Raw genomic sequence first — 16931 nt, forward strand, 5'->3', positions numbered from 1 at the left:
AAAATTCGAATCTGGTCTTTTTGAAGCTGGGAACTACAAATGGTGCGTACCTTCTCTAATTTATTAACATGATCATCACCTGCCACCCTCTATGCGCTCTCTCTCTACGTACATATGGCTTAGCTCCTAATTGTGTGTAATAATTAAATCAAAAAATAAAATATAATCGCTTTTTATCAATATAAATTGTTGGCAGGAGGTTGGTTTTTTATCCAAATGGAAACAAACAAGACGATGGAGATGGGTATATTTCCTTCTACTTGAAAATAGATGGGTGCAATACTTTTTCTGATAATTGGAGTGTTCGTGTCAACTACAAATTATTCGTCCTATACAAAGACAACGAATTCCTAGCCGTACAGGGTAATTAATTAATTAATTATATAAATTCTCAATTGTGAATGTAAATATTTTCTAAAATGAGGGCACAGCACAGAGCTGAAGGGCCAATAAGGCGTTTTGATCATAACAAGCATGAATGGGGTTTCGGGAAATTTCTTTCTCTTGATACTTTGAACGAATACCTGGCCAACGATACACTTGTTCTTGGAGCCGAGGTTTTTGTTATTGTAAGCACTGGCAGAAAGGAATGTGTATCCATTCTCAAGAATCCTGATGGAGCAACGACTCGCACTTGGAAGATCCCAAAATTTTCTGCACTGGATGACAATCCTCGATTCTCTCAAGCATATACTGTTGATGAAAGGAAATGGTACCTATCTTCCCTGGTGCGGACATCAACTCGGGAGAAATTTCATATATTTCTACCATGTCACCAGCGACGACCCACTAGGGTGGCAATCATCTTAGTGTCATATATAGCATAGTTATAAAGTAAGTAGTCTTGGTTGTCTTGATTACGGTGTATATATCTATAGATACATGTTTTGATCCAGGAAATTGAGGCTTTATCCTATGGGAACTGCGGCTGGGAAGGGGGAATTTCTGGCTCTTCACTTGATGTTAGTGGATGTGCTTGACCCTGCACCGAAGAGGGCAGTTTTTGCAGAATTCGACCTGCTACTAGTTGACCAAAAGCGTCATTCTAACAGCTTCAAACGACAATGTACGTGATAGTAATACCCTTAATTAACTATCCACTAAGCAAACGTTAATCTAACACTTACGGTAGGCTAATTAATTTCATGCAGATTCTAAATGGTTTTCCGCTCAATGCTACGTCTTGGGGCACACGAAATTCATTTCACTAACTGATCTCTACGAAAGCTGTGGTGGGCGACACTTTAATCATTGAATTACAATTCCTTTCCGTGTCTGCTGTCAGGCTTTTGAATTGCTGATTAAGGTGTGTTTGTTTCTCTGCCTTGTGTTGGATTTAAAGCTAGAAATAATTACTGCTTTTTTTTTTTTTTTCAAGAGATTGGTTATATTGATTGGTTGGATAAAATTTTATGTAACCTTTTTTTGTATCATTTGCACCACTTCAACACACTGTTGACAAGTGTGTTGCATATGACAACAACATAGAAAATTAGTCATTTCGGTGTCCCTAAGCATGGAATGCTCGAGCTACGCTGGGACTTGAGAGCAGTACTGCTGTCGTTATCTGTGCCAAAATAACGATCCCCAAACTCCCCCATACCTGGGATCACACGGGCGTGTTCGTCTATTGTTGAATCGATCTCTGATGTTACAATTTTTATCTTTGGAAATCTCTTACAAATGGCATGGATTCCTTGAGGTGCCTGCAGCATCATATGATCCCAGTTTGTTAAGGTAATGTAAAATGTTAAATAGGCACAAGATTAAACACTTGCGAATGGATAGCCAAACATGAGCAATGACTTACAGCAATAAGGTTCAGAAAGATGATGTTAGATTCTGGAACACCCTTACTGAGAATTAGACATATCGCTTTGACTGCGGAATTTCCTAATAAGGCATGCATTTGAGACAACGTTATGTATTGTTTGAAGAAACTAAGACAAGTTTGAAGTTCATCATCCCAAACCTGAAGCCAGAATTGGGTCAAGCAATAAGACATGGCGGCTTGAGATATCTGCAGGTAGCTTCTGATAGATTAACTGCTCCAACATTGAATCAAAATGAGGAGAATGTCGTGGCTAAAATAAAAAATTCTACAAGGGCAATGACACAGATGCCTCCACGAACCTGACGGCCACTGTTACCTTCTCTATGAATGAGTATTTTACCGATTTTTATTCCCTTGCAACATGCTCTTAATGCATTCTCCATGCTTTCCCCACTGGTGCCAAGAAATTAGAGTTATCAAGTATTCCCAAGAAGCAAAAACAATGACTTAACCAGAATCTGGAGCTTTAGTCTGTGAGGACAACATCTTGTTTTTTCTACAGTTCAGCAAGACAACATTAAATATGCAGTTACATACTTCTTAGAATAAACTTCCTCCAAAGAAGGATAAGATTTCCAATACAATGAAATTACACGAAAGTTTACTAATTACGCTTCTGCTTCATTGACCCTTATAATTGTCCTGCCTGTGTCTCTGCTTCAATATAATAGACATGGAATAACTGATGAATTATTTTTCAGGAGCTGGTTCAGATTATTCCGAGTAAATAGTTAGTTTTGTTAAAGCAAAGTGCAACGTGACAGCATAATGGTCATGTTTGCCAATTTTAATTCCATCTTAATCCTAACACATGCAAATACATAATTATGCAACTTGTAATTTTCAAAACATGGAATTTATGATTTTGTCTAAAGTTGTATTGGAGAATGGCAATATACCTTCTAATGATTGAGATGCCACACAACCTCCTGCAGAAAACAACTCCGGTATATACACTTCCTGCAACGAGGAAAAATTAGAGATGGATTGACCGACCTATTAAAGAACATTTAAATGGAACTGCTTATTTTAGAGGTAAAAGGAGAATTATTGTGTATATTGCAGATAACAAACGTTTATGCCTTGAACAAAGAAAGGAATTCAATCTCAGTCTGGTCACAGAGAAAGAATAGAGCTGGCATATTTGGGCAAGTGCTTGAGGCAGACAATTATTGATCTATGCCTTCATTCAATTACAAATTTAAGATGAAAACAAATAACAGTAGTACAGTTACCTGTTGGAGTAATGATCTGCTTTTCAGTAAAAGGAAGGTGACCTAGGCCATGCTCCACAACCTGATACATTGACTAAAAACTACATGATGCCGTCTCTTCCAAGTAACCAAGTTTTATGTCTCTAGGATTTCTATTCATAAGAAGCTATTTTACCAAGCGAATCAGTCGGTCTGCATAGAAGACAAAATCATGTGTTGTTGTTGTGACGTCACGTATAAGTGTATGCATTCCCCGAATCTAGATAAATCCGGAACACCATCAAAAGTTACTATTCCTTGAAATGAAGATTATAACTATGTTGCTGAGAAAGACATCAAGTAAAATTTGAAGCCATTGTAGAATATTTGATTAACTTCTAGGAAATAGGCAACTAGATAAAATTTGGATTGGCGTACCTGAAATGTTGAAACAATAACATCAACATTTGAATATATTTTACATAGGTCATGCTGGCCAAGCTTGGTAAGAATATGTTGAACTATCAAGTCAATTGCAACATCATTATCTCCCCCTCTTGGGATAATAATATCTGCATATTTTTTTGACGGCAGTATAAATTCTTCAAAACTAGGCTTCACAAATCTAGCGTACTGCAGAATTTGTAAGAGTGAGATAGAGAGAGACATCCATAAGTAATATAAAAAAGCACTTAAAAAAAGTAAAATGATGAACCACAAACCAAAATTATACATCGTTATGTTGGTTTCAACTGAAGATAAAACTTGATTATCTCAATCATATTTTGCAACTTGCATCAGTAACAAATATTCAGGGACCTGTGTGTCTAACAATGTCAGTAGCTCATCACTTTTCTCTATTGCCCAGAGAAAAGGCACAAACTTTGCTCAATAAAATGACCTTAATATTACCTGGTCAAGCACATCCTCAATATCTCTTCCTCTTTCGACAGTGTCACGTTGAATTCTCCGAGAAAGCCTCACATCAGAATCTGCACTGGTGAAATTATCATTATGGTTATTGGGTAAGATATGCAGTTGAAAAAATACGTCTAACCTCTCAAGTTTTAAATGTTAGCACAGGAAACTGGAACAATCAATGGATACTTTGATAAGACTCACTTATCCCAAGTATCTTTCGTTTGTCTTCGCTTTCTTGTATGATAATGTTTTTTAAAAAGTTTATTCATTATATTGCTCCATGTCTATCCCAGTGTAATTTTCTTTCAGGTCAACTAGTTTCATCTTCTTGTCAAATACAATGATAAAATGTAAAGGGACATAATATAACCCTTGGGATGATTTTCTCTCTACAAAGAAGTTTTTTATCCTATAAATGTCCACAAGTTTAGACAGCAATGCACTGAGTCTAGTGTCTCAATAAAATATCAGGAGCTTTGGTCTATTTTGAGCAATTGAAAAGTGCCGAGCAATTTCAACAGATTTTCCATTACAATGTTTGCCATTTCATTTTTTTTTTTAACTTTCAATCTTAATCATGGTTCAAGTTGATGCCAAGAACAACATTTAAAGTTATGTATCTCTACTGCTTCTTTTTTTTTTTTTCAAACTTTCAATCTTAATCATGATTCAAGTTGATGCCAAGAACAACATTCAAACTCATGGAGCTTTTCTGTTATATTTTTTTGCCAACTCAGTGGTTTAGTTGAAACTATGTCTACCGAAATCTTAGTTCAAATTCAAAATTTTGGATCTTTTAAAATTTTTCCCACAGACAAGTTATTCTGCTTCTTTCTCAGCACATTGCTTGATCAACAGAATCATGCATAGGATAAATTGAACAGATGAAAAATCCAGAGGAATTTACCTGTATCAACAAATATCTTCATGTTCATGAGATCACGTACACGAGGATCATGAAGCACTAGAATTCCTTCTAAAATGAAGACATCTGAGGGGTTAATCTACACTAGAACAAAACAAGCAGCATTAAGAATGTTTGAATTGAAACTATTGCGAGATGAAAATTGAAAATAATTCATCAACAGAAAAGGAGTTACAATATTATTTTCATCAAGATACCCCAGATTGATTCATTAGCTATCTAATAAACATGCAACAGGTTACAAATTATGGTTGTGAAAATTAATCTTTCTGTAACTTCGAGGCTAAGCAAAGTTTTTTAATAAGTACAACCGTTTTAGCAGCAGAGGAGTCAAATTGTTTCAAATAGCATTTTGGTAAGTAGTGAAAGCAATAAAAGTTTGATTCTGTTTCTAGTGAATACCACCTTAAAAGATCTGATGAAAACCATGTTCCGAAGTAGAAAATTTTCAAGTTTACCAGTGTTAACTCCAATAAAGTGAAGGATGTACCAGGCGTGATTGTTCTTTTCTTTTATGAGACTTGAAATCATAGTCCGGGATGCTAACTGCTTGCCCATGTTTCAATTTCTCCATGTCTGAAAGCAAAAGCTCTGTATCAAAAGCATCTGAAAAGCAATCACAGCAAGAAACAAACAAAGATGTTATCTTCATAAATTTCAAATGAACCAAATATGCAACATGCAATGCTTACCCGGATGATCAAAGTTATAGTCATGAAGATTTTGTAATTTCTCATCGGTGAGTGAGTGATAAAATGAATCCTGCAACATCGCATACACATACTAAGAAGAAACAGCATCAAATGCATTCAGTGTAAGCGGAAAGGAAAAAAAAAAAAAAAAAAAACTCATTAACATGCAACATCATTCTATATATCTTCGGCGGTTAAATTTGAAATCTACAGAGTTAATTAACAAACAGACACCAACGACCAGGGCCATGACCAAGTGGTTTTTAAGCAGCTGACTATCCAAGATATTATTTACTAATAATGGCTTCATAATTCATTAAAAGTTAATAATAAATTACTTGATTCACAAGAACAACACGTTGATCGCGGAGCCTGGAGATGATCATATTGCAAACAGTTGTTTTCCCAGATGCAGTTCCACCAGCAACCCCTGAAAAAAAAAAGCATAATTATTGTAACCAAAGCAATAACCAGGGAAATTGAAGCGAACGGGAAACAAATGACAATAATAGTTAAGTTTTCACCAATGACAAACGGTTGCTTTGTTGGCATTGTTGTCGATTCAGAGGAAGCTGATTGGAGAGACAAGTCATCTGCAAAGTCATCAGCCAATTCAATTACAGTTTCCATCTTCTATAAGAATTTAAAGAAATGGGTGATTGTTATTATTATTTTTTTCCCTAAGTTGTAGTGAAGGTCTTTTGCTTTGTGTTTGTTCATGCATTTGGTTCCCTTGCGTATAAAGGAGGAAGGAGGAACTGAGATGTGAAGGAGCGAAAGAAGCGGGAACAAACGAAATTATGCACGTGGCGGGTGTAGGATGTATCCACCTGGCACAAAAAGCAAAGGATCGCCTGCCAGAAGTAGCAAGTATCTTCATAACTTGATTTTCAAAATTTGTTTCAATCGTAATTTTGGAATTAAATTAAGAATTACCAAATCGACTAACTAAAATGCTTTTTTTATTAACTGAGTGTGGCAAGTCTTCCAATTTTGTGCTTTTGAAAAAAAAAAAAAGAGTTTGCCCACATATTGACAACCGCATCTATGATTTCTTAAATAGAGAATTAAATTTAAACCCCTTTATTATTTTAGAGATAAAACTACGATAACATACACATTCATAAAGCAAATTTGCAATGCCAAGAAAATTTCCGGGATTTTTACAACTATTTTTATAATTCACGGTGCTGCTTATTGTCAGTATTGTAGCAAAATAAAATAATGAAGATCTAGATAACAAAAAACAAGAATGTTTGTAATTAGAATTATACTATCACTTTCTTAACCTACATTTGATTTCCTAGTAGAATCACATAGATCAAAAAATATGGGAAGATAGATTCGGTTTTTCTTCAATGTTGTTGCTATTCTCACTTCACAGTTTCACTTCATTATGGCTCCAACTTTTTGGCCAAAGAAATTTATCCGTTATTCTCAGTATAGCTGTACGGCAGAATCTTTATCTTGCAAGGAGAGAAATGTCTGCATCAAATAAGGAATGCATGCAGGTCCTGGCTATACCCATTTGTCCCCAGTGAACGGTGAACACACCCAAAACGTCCATCTAGCTTCAAAGAATCAAAACAATGTACATCAACTTCATATAAACAATTAGAGTGCTTTCAGCATTCAAAAAACATGCATCTTCCTCCTTCGCGATTACAACATATGGCCCAAAGCACAAACATCAAATAATACAGAAGATTCGAGAAGTAAAGCACACATTCCAAGTTAAATGCGAGCATGTTAATGCGGAAACCATGTCATAGTAGAATGATTGTAAATCATTAAGAAAAAATTGAACTGATTATACCTGATCCAACATTTGCTGATTCAAATTGCTGCAACCTCTTCATCCCACAATTTCTTTTTTGCAATCAGAACTCGTTCTTCACTGGAAGAGAGGGCATCAATCCTTGGTTCAACTTCTGATAACCAGCCATCCCACTTTAAGGCAGTTATAAATTTTCGGATGTAGTTTATTATAGAGGATTTGTCTCTTATGATCACAAACCCTTCTGGCCGTAGCATCCTGTCCATTTCAATTAGTAAATCCTCAAAGCTGCACCCACGCTCCTCGATCTCTGAAAAAACTTTCCAGGCATGAAGAAGATCATATGTGCGTGGATATGTAGAGAATGATTCACACCTATAGCACACACAGGTGAAACTCGTAAAAAGCTTATAAACAGAGAAAGCAGTAGTTTTAAAATACTTCAGAAGAAAGGAAGATCAGGGAGAAATAAATCCAAAATTCAACTACTTGTATTCCACAGTATAATGATTTTCATGTTAAAGTGCAAAATACTGGTGAACAAGCAGGAAAAGAATGATGGAACAATCCCGTTGCCAAAATGGTTTTAACGATTAAAAGAGTACACGGCTGCCTTTAAGAAATGACATGGTTTGTCATAGCAATATACTTCGCATACTAGTATTGTAATAGTCTAATAGACTTAAATCAAGACAAATAGAGGCAAGAATAAAAGAATACGTACAAAATGTCAAAAGGCGAAAAGGGAAGACCAGAAGATATACGCATTGATAAAACAGACTTAAAGGCATACCAATCATGAACAGTTCCAATTAAGCCTCGATCATAAATTATCTTCAATCTGGCAGACATTCGAACAGGAGCAACATTCATCACCCAAACATCTTTATCTTTCAGAGCAGCTGCAAATCCCCCAAGGTTTGAGTTCATATCCATGACATTTCTAAACGTGTTCTTCTGTGCAACAGTTTTCATCTGCTTCCAGTAGTCAACCACTCTAACTTGCCATATGCCCTGCATCATAGTGTTTTTCCCCCCTCCATGACTAACATGATAAGACTATAAATAGACCAAGATTCAACAGAACGAGATATAACACATCAAAAAGTATTACAGAAACTTACAATGTCCTCATGGAATTCCTCTGTAGTAACACCAACTTCTTCTAGGCGAGGGGGCGGTGCAGTAAGCCTTGCTGGCCAAGGAACTAGGCCAGTTCCTTTTTCGTGGTGCATCTCTGTAGAAGAATTAAATGAATTATTCTGAGAACTTACATGAAGTTTCCAATATCTAAGGATTTGAAATGATCCATCTGACAACAAGACTGATGAATTCACCCCACATGGAAAGTGGCACAACATAATAACAAAGACAAAAGTCCTACCAACCACCACGAAATTATCCGCAACTTACAACCTGAATTACAAGGACAAGGCAATGGTACTTACTTGCTGAGTAAGGAGAGATACATGCTTTCATGAGCACATTCCATGTAACATCAGGGTCATCATCAGAACTGCATAAAGGAGGCCTGGAACCAGGAACTCTCTTCAAGTAACAGCTATTGCTAATTGGCTTTGCCCAAATAACAGTCTGGTCTTTCTTTGAAACAATTTTCCAGCACATGCTTTTAAGAAGATCATACATAGCATTCCAGATTCTTCGATTTTCTGGATCATGTGCATAGGCTTCAGGAGAGGAGTACACAAAATACCCCCCTGGCCTTAGTAATCTGTCAAGTTCTAGTAACAGAATCCCGTCTCTCTGAAGCCAATCAATCCTACATCGGGAACAATGAGCCAGTTCAAAAGATCTGCTTGGATAAGGAAGTCTTTTTGTTCCCAAAACACCTAGGGTTGATGGAATCCCCCTCTCTAATGCAAACTGTATCTGGTTCTCGTGCACATCATTAGGGGCCAGAGACATAGCTATGATGTCATGGGAAAGAAGATAGGCTCCAAAACTGGCAACCCCACATCCCACATCAAGAACATTTCTGACATTTCCGCCATTATTGAGCTTATCACTAGGAAATTTAAGCATCTACACGAAAACAATGGTGTAAACAATTAGGCATTAGGTTAACAATAAGGAAAATCAAAAGATGATTACAAAAAAGTGAAAATGCAAGCAAATATTTTCGTCACATACCCTAGCAAGGGCTAGAATGTATTTATCTGCTCCGTCATGGAAATGGGTTCCTCCGCCTGGGAAATTTATCTTCTCCCCGTTCACAACCATCCAATGCTGATCCGATTTCTCTTCTGCAAGGTGCGTATGAGGTATATTCGCCTTCCAAACTTCATCTCTACTTGCTGGCCACCTTACAGGGATCTGAAACTCTAATAAACAATTTTGTCGGAATCAAAAATTAAATAAAGTCGGAGCCAAAACCAACAACCACATAAGTGACCATAGCCACTAACCTTGTAACCTTTAGGAGGCGGAACCAGGCAATTGTAACGACGCTCTGGAGGAGGACAATGCCGCTCATAGTGCTCCATTAATGACAAATTAGGCTTCAGCTTTAATTGGTAAATAAGGTTCCTGTCTAAGCACGGTATCAATTCTGAATATCTCATATCACAAATCTGTACAAATAACACACTATATTAAATTTCCACTCAACTAAAGAGTTTAATTTATAAAAAATAAAATAATAATAATAATCAACACGAATCAAGCGGCATAAGCAATCAACAAAAAAGAAAATTAAAACTCTTTGAAATAACGTTGCTTACGGGGATGCTTTTGGGCACTTCAGGATTGAGCTCTTGATCTTCGAACAAGTCATCGAAATCGCGGTTCCGGCCAAAGGTCCCGAGAACCGGGTCGGATCCATCGAACCCGGAGGATTCATCGTCTGATCTTCGGAGGCCCGGAGCGGAAGTGGAACCGTAATACAAACAGACCAACCCGAGAACCGAAATGAGTCCCAACAGCACGTAGGTGAGTAGCTTTGAAGTGCGGATTTGCTGCTCGCTCTTTTGTTTCATTTCTGGCACCTGATTCGGGGAACAATCCGACTCGTCTTAAGCTGAAAAGCCAACGAAAATTGCAAGAAGGCTCAGACTGAGTTGCTAATATCGTGTGTTTTTGTAAGAGCAAATAAGGCAAGGAGTGTAGCATCTTCAGTGCTGCTCCGGGAATTATCGCATGCGGTCACCAGCACGTGAGGGCTGGATGCAGTCGCGACGGATTTGATTGGTAGGATTTATACACTCTTTATTGGAACAACGCATGGTTTCATAATTGTGAGGTTCATAATGGGTTGAGGACTTGGGCCGTTGACCCTTTTCACCAAAACTTAAAGTCGAGTAAAGGACAAAATGGTCTTCGCAGAAAATACGATTTTCTTCCACTTTTTTCCATCAACGATGTCGTGTTGTACGAGATAAAAGATTTCAGGAAGATAAAAGTATAGAATGAAGTATTTAATAAATGTATTTAAAAGAATTGATGGAAAGAGATAAAAGATTTCAGGAAGGCCTAATAGGAACTGTAATTTTTGTTTAGTTTATAGATGAGACTAAGATGTCAATAAAAAATTTTGGTTATATTTTTGCATTTTGCCAAAAATTATAGTAATGACTGAAGTGTTAAAAAAACAAAAATTATAAAGACTTGATATGTTTCAACAACTAGAGACTTATTTAACTTTTGTCAAACAAGTACTCAAGGGCTGCAACATGTTATATAATTGTAAAGCGAATGAAAGAATATAACATGTTCTGCTAAAATTTGTGTAATAAAACTTTTTCAAATAGAGTTTATTTAAGTAGAATTTTTCTTTTAAAAAGAATGAGTTATTTGATTGTTAGTAAAAGATTTTATTAAAAATTTTTAACTTACTTTAATAAATAAGTTTTTTAAGTTATATTATAAATAATATTAAATAAGATCAAAAAATACATAATTTGTACCTTAGACAAGTTAACTTATTAGAAAAAGCTTTTCAAAGTCCAACATCTACTTTCTAAAGCTTAAAATTTTAGCTTTTATTATAGAGGCAAAATAGCTTACTTAATTTCTAAAAGCTCTTTTGAAAATAAAACCAAACAACATCAAATTTTTTAAAAAGAGTTTATGAGATTAAATGAGCATTTTTTGTTATTAGATAAGTGATATCTATTATGCACATAGTGTTAAAATCATAGAAAAATAAAAAGATTAAAAAGTATGGCTCCTTTTGATAGAACTTTCTAAATAGACCTTATTTAAGTATAATTTTTATTAGTAAAACTTTATAAATAAAGCTTGCATAAAAAAATTAGTTAATAGATATCAATGAGAGCTTTTATTAGATATTAAAAAACGAGTAATGATACAGCCACAAACTCTTGTACAAACTGACGTGGCATTAATTCATTGGTTGAATGAAAATATAAATTAATAAAAACAAATCATGTGGGCCAAGTGATATTTAATTCAACCAATCTTATCATGCCACATCAGTTTGTACAAAATAAGTTTGTACAAGAGTTTGTGGCTGTATCATTACTCTTAAAAAACTACTTTAATAAATTAGTTTTTTGAAAGTTATGTTATGAAAGGAATAAATATGAAAGGAATAAATAAGATTATTAAATAAATAAATAAATATATTAGACATTTTAATATTTTAAAAAAATTCCACTGCCAAAAGTAAAAAAAAAAATTAAGATTTTGTTAGTAGATAATAAAATGACTTATTTAATCTTTAAAAATTTTACTAAAAAATAACTAAATAATAATAAATAATTTTTTAAAAATTTATAAAATTAAATAAACACTTATGATAATTAAATAATTTCTGACAAATAAGTAAACAAGCGTTGCCCGTGGGTAGGTTAGCGTACTAGCAATCCAGTATGTGTCTCATGTTGCTTACGTGGAAAGGCCAAAGGTTGGGTGGTTAAAATATGATAATGGGCCAGTTTGGGCCCTTATGGTGGTTGGGGCATCGTATTCTGTGTCTTTTTTTTATTATCGACGATGCTATACAGACACATAAATGATTTGTTTCTCTCTTATCAATTGTAGCGTGCAAGGTATTAATGGGCTTTATTATTCATTATCAAGACATAAATTTTATCATTCAATCAATTAAAAAGAAATTCTAAAATATTTCTAATGTATTCTAACTAATTGATGCATACATGACATATATAATTAAATTTAATGTAACCATCAATTGAATAATGATTTTTCAAAATAAATTTACACATGTCATAATATCATTTGCTTGTTGTATGATTGACGCAGTACATCTGATGTATTCTAAAATTTCTCATCAAAGTAGAGGCTTTCAAATGACTTAAACTTTAGTTAATCCAAATCCGATTCATTTATTTTTCATATCATATTTGTGTCACCTATTTAATAAAATTTTAATTTATTTAAAAAAAACAAATTCAAATATGATTTTATTACATTTCTTAGAAATTTCCAATAAAATGTGACAAATAACACATACCTATATATTAAAAATATAAGTAAATATAATAATTAAATATCATAAATAAATTATCGTGTCGGAACTCTAATATACTAACACGGTTATTAATCAAACACAAACATAATCTATTTTAATAATTATGTCAAATTTAACCACCCATTTATAATTCATTTATTCATATCATTTTTTATCTGGAATCATTTCATTTTTTTTTTTAATATGTGTTAGTGGATTCTTGTCAAATTTGTCAGCTCCTACCAAAAAAAAACACACGAAACATTTCAAAACGGAAGTCCAAAATTTCGCCTGCCGACCGGAAGCTTTACTGTTCGCTCAACGTGTTGCTTGCCGAAACACATGCAACACGAGAATTATGGGCTTTCCCATACCTAAAAATCAAGTCACCCTCGGTAGATCTGTTGTTCTCTCTTCAGTTTGACATCTGTTACATAGAATTAATTGATTGACATGCAAGTATGCAACTGTGTCTGTGTGGCCTGGTTTCGATGAGCGGCGGTCCAAGCCAATAAGGAGACTGACTTATATACACGTACAGATATGTAGAACGTGTGATGCGTGTGAAACTTTGCTGCCGTGGCAGAAAGAAACTTTGAACGTTGTGTTGTTGATAATGATAGTGAAATCCACGTACTTGGATTAGGAAATATATGACGTGTTTGATGAAGTATTGTATTGTGGTGATTTGCCTGAATCAAGAATTGACCCGTTAATTAAAAATTTCAGCTGCGTCCGCAAGAAAGAGTTCCTTCGATCTCCGGCATTTGACCCATTAAAAGACGCCTTCGTGTGGATGGGTTATGGACTCTTACCTTATCCACTAGAATTCAATAAACCCCAGAAAAGCAATATCACTGACTTGGGCATCCAGCAAAGCCGTCAACTTAAACATCCTCCCAGGCTCCCACGCTATCCGAATGGCAGTACTTCTGATTGGGTGGCGTTGTCGGTATCATCTACGACTTTTCTATAATTTATAATGAAAATTTTATTTAATTTGATAAGTATATTATAGATTAATTTTCACTAATCTGAGAAGAAGAATTTACTTTCTATTTATGCGGTCCCAAAAAAAAAAAAACACACATTAAAAAACGCCTTCGTGTGGATGGGTATGGACTCTTATCTTATCCAGTACAATTCAATGAACTCGGGAAAAGCAATATCAGTGACTTGGGCATTAAGCAAAGCCGTCAACCCTTAAACTTCTCCCACGCTATTCGAATGGTAGTACTTCACTACTACTACTACTTCTGATTGGGTGGCGTTGTCGGTATCATTTAAGATTTTTTAAAAAAATAATTTATAATGAATTTTTTATTTAATTTGATAAGTATATTATGGATTAGTTTTCACTCATCTGAGAATAATTTACTTTCTATTTATACGGTCCCAAAAAAAAAAATATTGATTTCTTGATAATTAGGAGCTTTCTTAAGAAAGCTTAAACTATTAAGAATCAGATTGTTAATTAATGATATTATTATTAGTAGAAGAGAATGCTTCAACACATGTCATGCTAGTAGTAATGGATGTCGAAGAAGATAAACTTTGGATATTGTGTTTTTTAATTTGGCTCTCTCATATATGTGGATAGCTTTAGGGTACATCTAGGATTGGGGTTCAACCTTTATAATCTATTTATTTCATATTTTTTAATAAAAATAATATTTGGTAAATTTTTCAAAAGGTTGTTATCAATTTTTCTCTACTGAAATTAATATACACTATTAATCTTCTTATTATTTCCATAATAGCCAGTAATCTTATGGCTGTATAATTTTATAATATCATCCTCATTTTTAAATATTTTTTTTTATATTTATTATAGATTAAATAAATCATATAAATAAAATTTAAAATAAAAAATTTAATTACTAGAAATGAGAAATGTGTGTTTCAGTGTGAATAAAAAATTAATAAGAAGATATTTTTATTTTTAAAAATATTTTTCTTATAATAAATTTTTTTTATTTCTAAGATAAATTATCAAACAAAATAACAAATGACCCATTTACCCTGTCTTTTTGTTTAAATTTTTAGTGTAAGGAAGAATTTTGGATATTATGAAAACAATGGGGGACAAGTGATACATATTAATTTCAGTGGAAAGTAAATTGTTAATCTCACTTTTTTAGAAGTTACTTATTTTTTAATAGTTGGAGATTTGCTTTTTATTGTCAGTTATCAAGTAAGGCACCACACCTTTTTGAAGTTTCTATTATAGTCTTATTATATTAACAAAAAGAGAATTATTTCTTATTTTTCATAAACCATAATATATAAATCATCATAAAAAAATATTATTGCCACAATCATATTGCCACCATAACTACTGTATATTTTCTCTATTATCAAAATTTTGATCCAATAAATTCATATTTTCTATCATAAGAATCTATAAGACTTGCAAGTGATTATGTAAAAACCATGGTATTGTACAATTATAAAGAGGCATGCACTAAGTGATCTTCATTTTGACAATATTGAAAATGATTATAGTCCCTTTTGTTATAAAGAAATAAAAAGAAACAATGACACTTAAAAAAAAGTATCATAATAATAATGACTCTGATCACGTGCATGTATTCTACTTTTCAAACTTATAGTAACTACAACAACGCGGTTTATTAAAAAAGGAGTTACATTTTTAATCAGCTATTTATTTCATCCACATATTAGAAACAACTTATTTCGTCAACCACCACAGTCCCAAACTAGCCTTAATTATATTATGATTAGTTAATTTTGAGTAATCCCCTATACATCAAAGATTCATTAAATAAACATATAAACTAGCCCCAATTCGTTTGACTAATAAAATTTTTGAGTTAAAAACAAGAGACTTAAAATCCGTTCACCACTCAAATAAATGGGGAGATGGTTGGGTTACCCTTAAGTTAGAAAAGAAAATTAAAAAAAGTATTATAAATGTCATAAGAAGATTTTTGGGGTAATTTTTAAAAACCTCCCCTGAGGTTTGGGCTTGTTGCAAATAGATGGCGAGAATCTATTTATTTGTAAAAAATTCCCTACCGTCAGTTAATTTTAACATTGACCGTTAGTTGACTGTGCAAAGACAATATTACCCTTAACAACAGTTTGTAGACGGACATAACTAAAAAAAAACTAAAATTGTTGGTTATTTTACCATATTTAAATTATTGATATTTCCTTAAAGTTCCTACAAGAAAGATAAAATAAAAAACTTGAAAAATCATCTTTAAATTATTGATATTTCCTTAAAGTTACTACAAGAAAGATAAAATTAAAAACTTGAAAATGAAATAGTCATAATCTTTACCTATGATATTGTAAATCTTTGGAATTGACAAGGATAAAATTGTCAAAAAATAGGGTTTGTGCTTTTTGCGCAAACAATTTTAGTTTTTTTTTAGTTATGTCAGTCTACAAACTGTTGTTAAGGGTAATATTGTGTTTGCACAGTCAACTAACAGTCAATGTTAAAATTAACTGACGGTAGGAGATTTTTTACAAATAAATAGATTCTCGTCATCTATTTGCAACAAGCCCAAACCTCAGTGGAGATTTTTAAAAATTACCCAAAATTTTTGGAAAAGTTACTATTTTTCTCGTACCTAAAAATGGACATAAATATCGGTGACTGATATGTATAGTGTTGATGGACTAGACTCTCAACGTGTTAATCATATATTGATTTCTTATATATTCGCTAGGGGCACTTAAACTATTTAAGTGAGCTATTTTTGTTGTCATCCCATATTTTTTTTGTTTTAGATATATCATTAGTACCTCAAATGTCAACAATTTTTAATTGCCACTAATAGTTTTCCTCTTCCTCGGAGAATGTTTGTTTGGCACAAAACTTTTGAAAGATTAAGAGAACTCTCGTCCCCTAATAATTGGTGTTGAAAATAATTGAAGAAAAGACTTGGTGGAATCATTTCTAATGAGTGCTCGCTTCAAAGGTTCAATGAGTGATTATGTTGGAAAGAATAAAGCAGAATTTGACTTCTACTCAAAGCATGAAAATGCAGTGGGGTCACAATCGCAGCCAAACACAGCCCTAGCAAACATCAACAACAGAGCATATCCTGAAGTTTTCAAATAGCTGGGCGCCCACAACAATTTTTTTATTTTTTAATTTTCTTC

General features: G+C 33.6%; 2 protein-coding genes across 3 annotated transcripts; both read right to left on the minus strand.

The window, feature by feature from the left end:
- Positions 1 to 1448: 1448 nt before the first annotated feature.
- LOC18051213 (uridine kinase-like protein 5) lies at positions 1449 to 6195 on the minus strand. The gene is made up of 14 exons (XM_006446582.2): positions 6090 to 6195; positions 5904 to 5995; positions 5566 to 5635; positions 5364 to 5479; positions 4856 to 4952; positions 3940 to 4019; positions 3466 to 3660; positions 3224 to 3307; positions 3070 to 3130; positions 2734 to 2794; positions 2134 to 2227; positions 1973 to 2045; positions 1811 to 1893; positions 1449 to 1706 (listed from the first exon to the last, which is right to left on the minus strand). Exons 1-14 carry the CDS (start codon positions 6193 to 6195, stop codon positions 1497 to 1499), a joined length of 1422 nt encoding a protein of 473 aa, XP_006446645.1. The 3' UTR covers positions 1449 to 1496.
- A 503-nt stretch (positions 6196 to 6698) lies between these two features.
- On the minus strand, positions 6699 to 10530 carry LOC18051214 (probable methyltransferase PMT9). Of its 2 annotated transcripts, none has more exons than XM_024191214.1 (8): positions 10084 to 10530; positions 9769 to 9933; positions 9494 to 9676; positions 8791 to 9385; positions 8467 to 8579; positions 8136 to 8356; positions 7382 to 7717; positions 6699 to 7132 (listed from the first exon to the last, which is right to left on the minus strand). In XM_024191214.1, the coding sequence occupies exons 1-7, from the start codon at positions 10336 to 10338 to the stop codon at positions 7402 to 7404; spliced, it is 1848 nt and encodes a 615-aa protein (XP_024046982.1). In that variant the 5' UTR covers positions 10339 to 10530; the 3' UTR covers positions 6699 to 7132; positions 7382 to 7401. The 2 variants fall into 2 exon arrangements, with proteins under 2 accessions (XP_024046982.1, XP_006446647.1); XM_006446584.2 differs by having other exon boundaries at positions 6699 to 7136; positions 10084 to 10529.
- Positions 10531 to 16931: the final 6401 nt, after the last annotated feature.

Source organism: Citrus clementina, unplaced genomic scaffold (assembly GCF_000493195.1).
Source record: "Citrus clementina cultivar Clemenules unplaced genomic scaffold, Citrus_clementina_v1.0 scaffold_2, whole genome shotgun sequence".
In the NCBI taxonomy this organism is placed as follows: domain Eukaryota; kingdom Viridiplantae; phylum Streptophyta; class Magnoliopsida; order Sapindales; family Rutaceae; genus Citrus; species Citrus x clementina.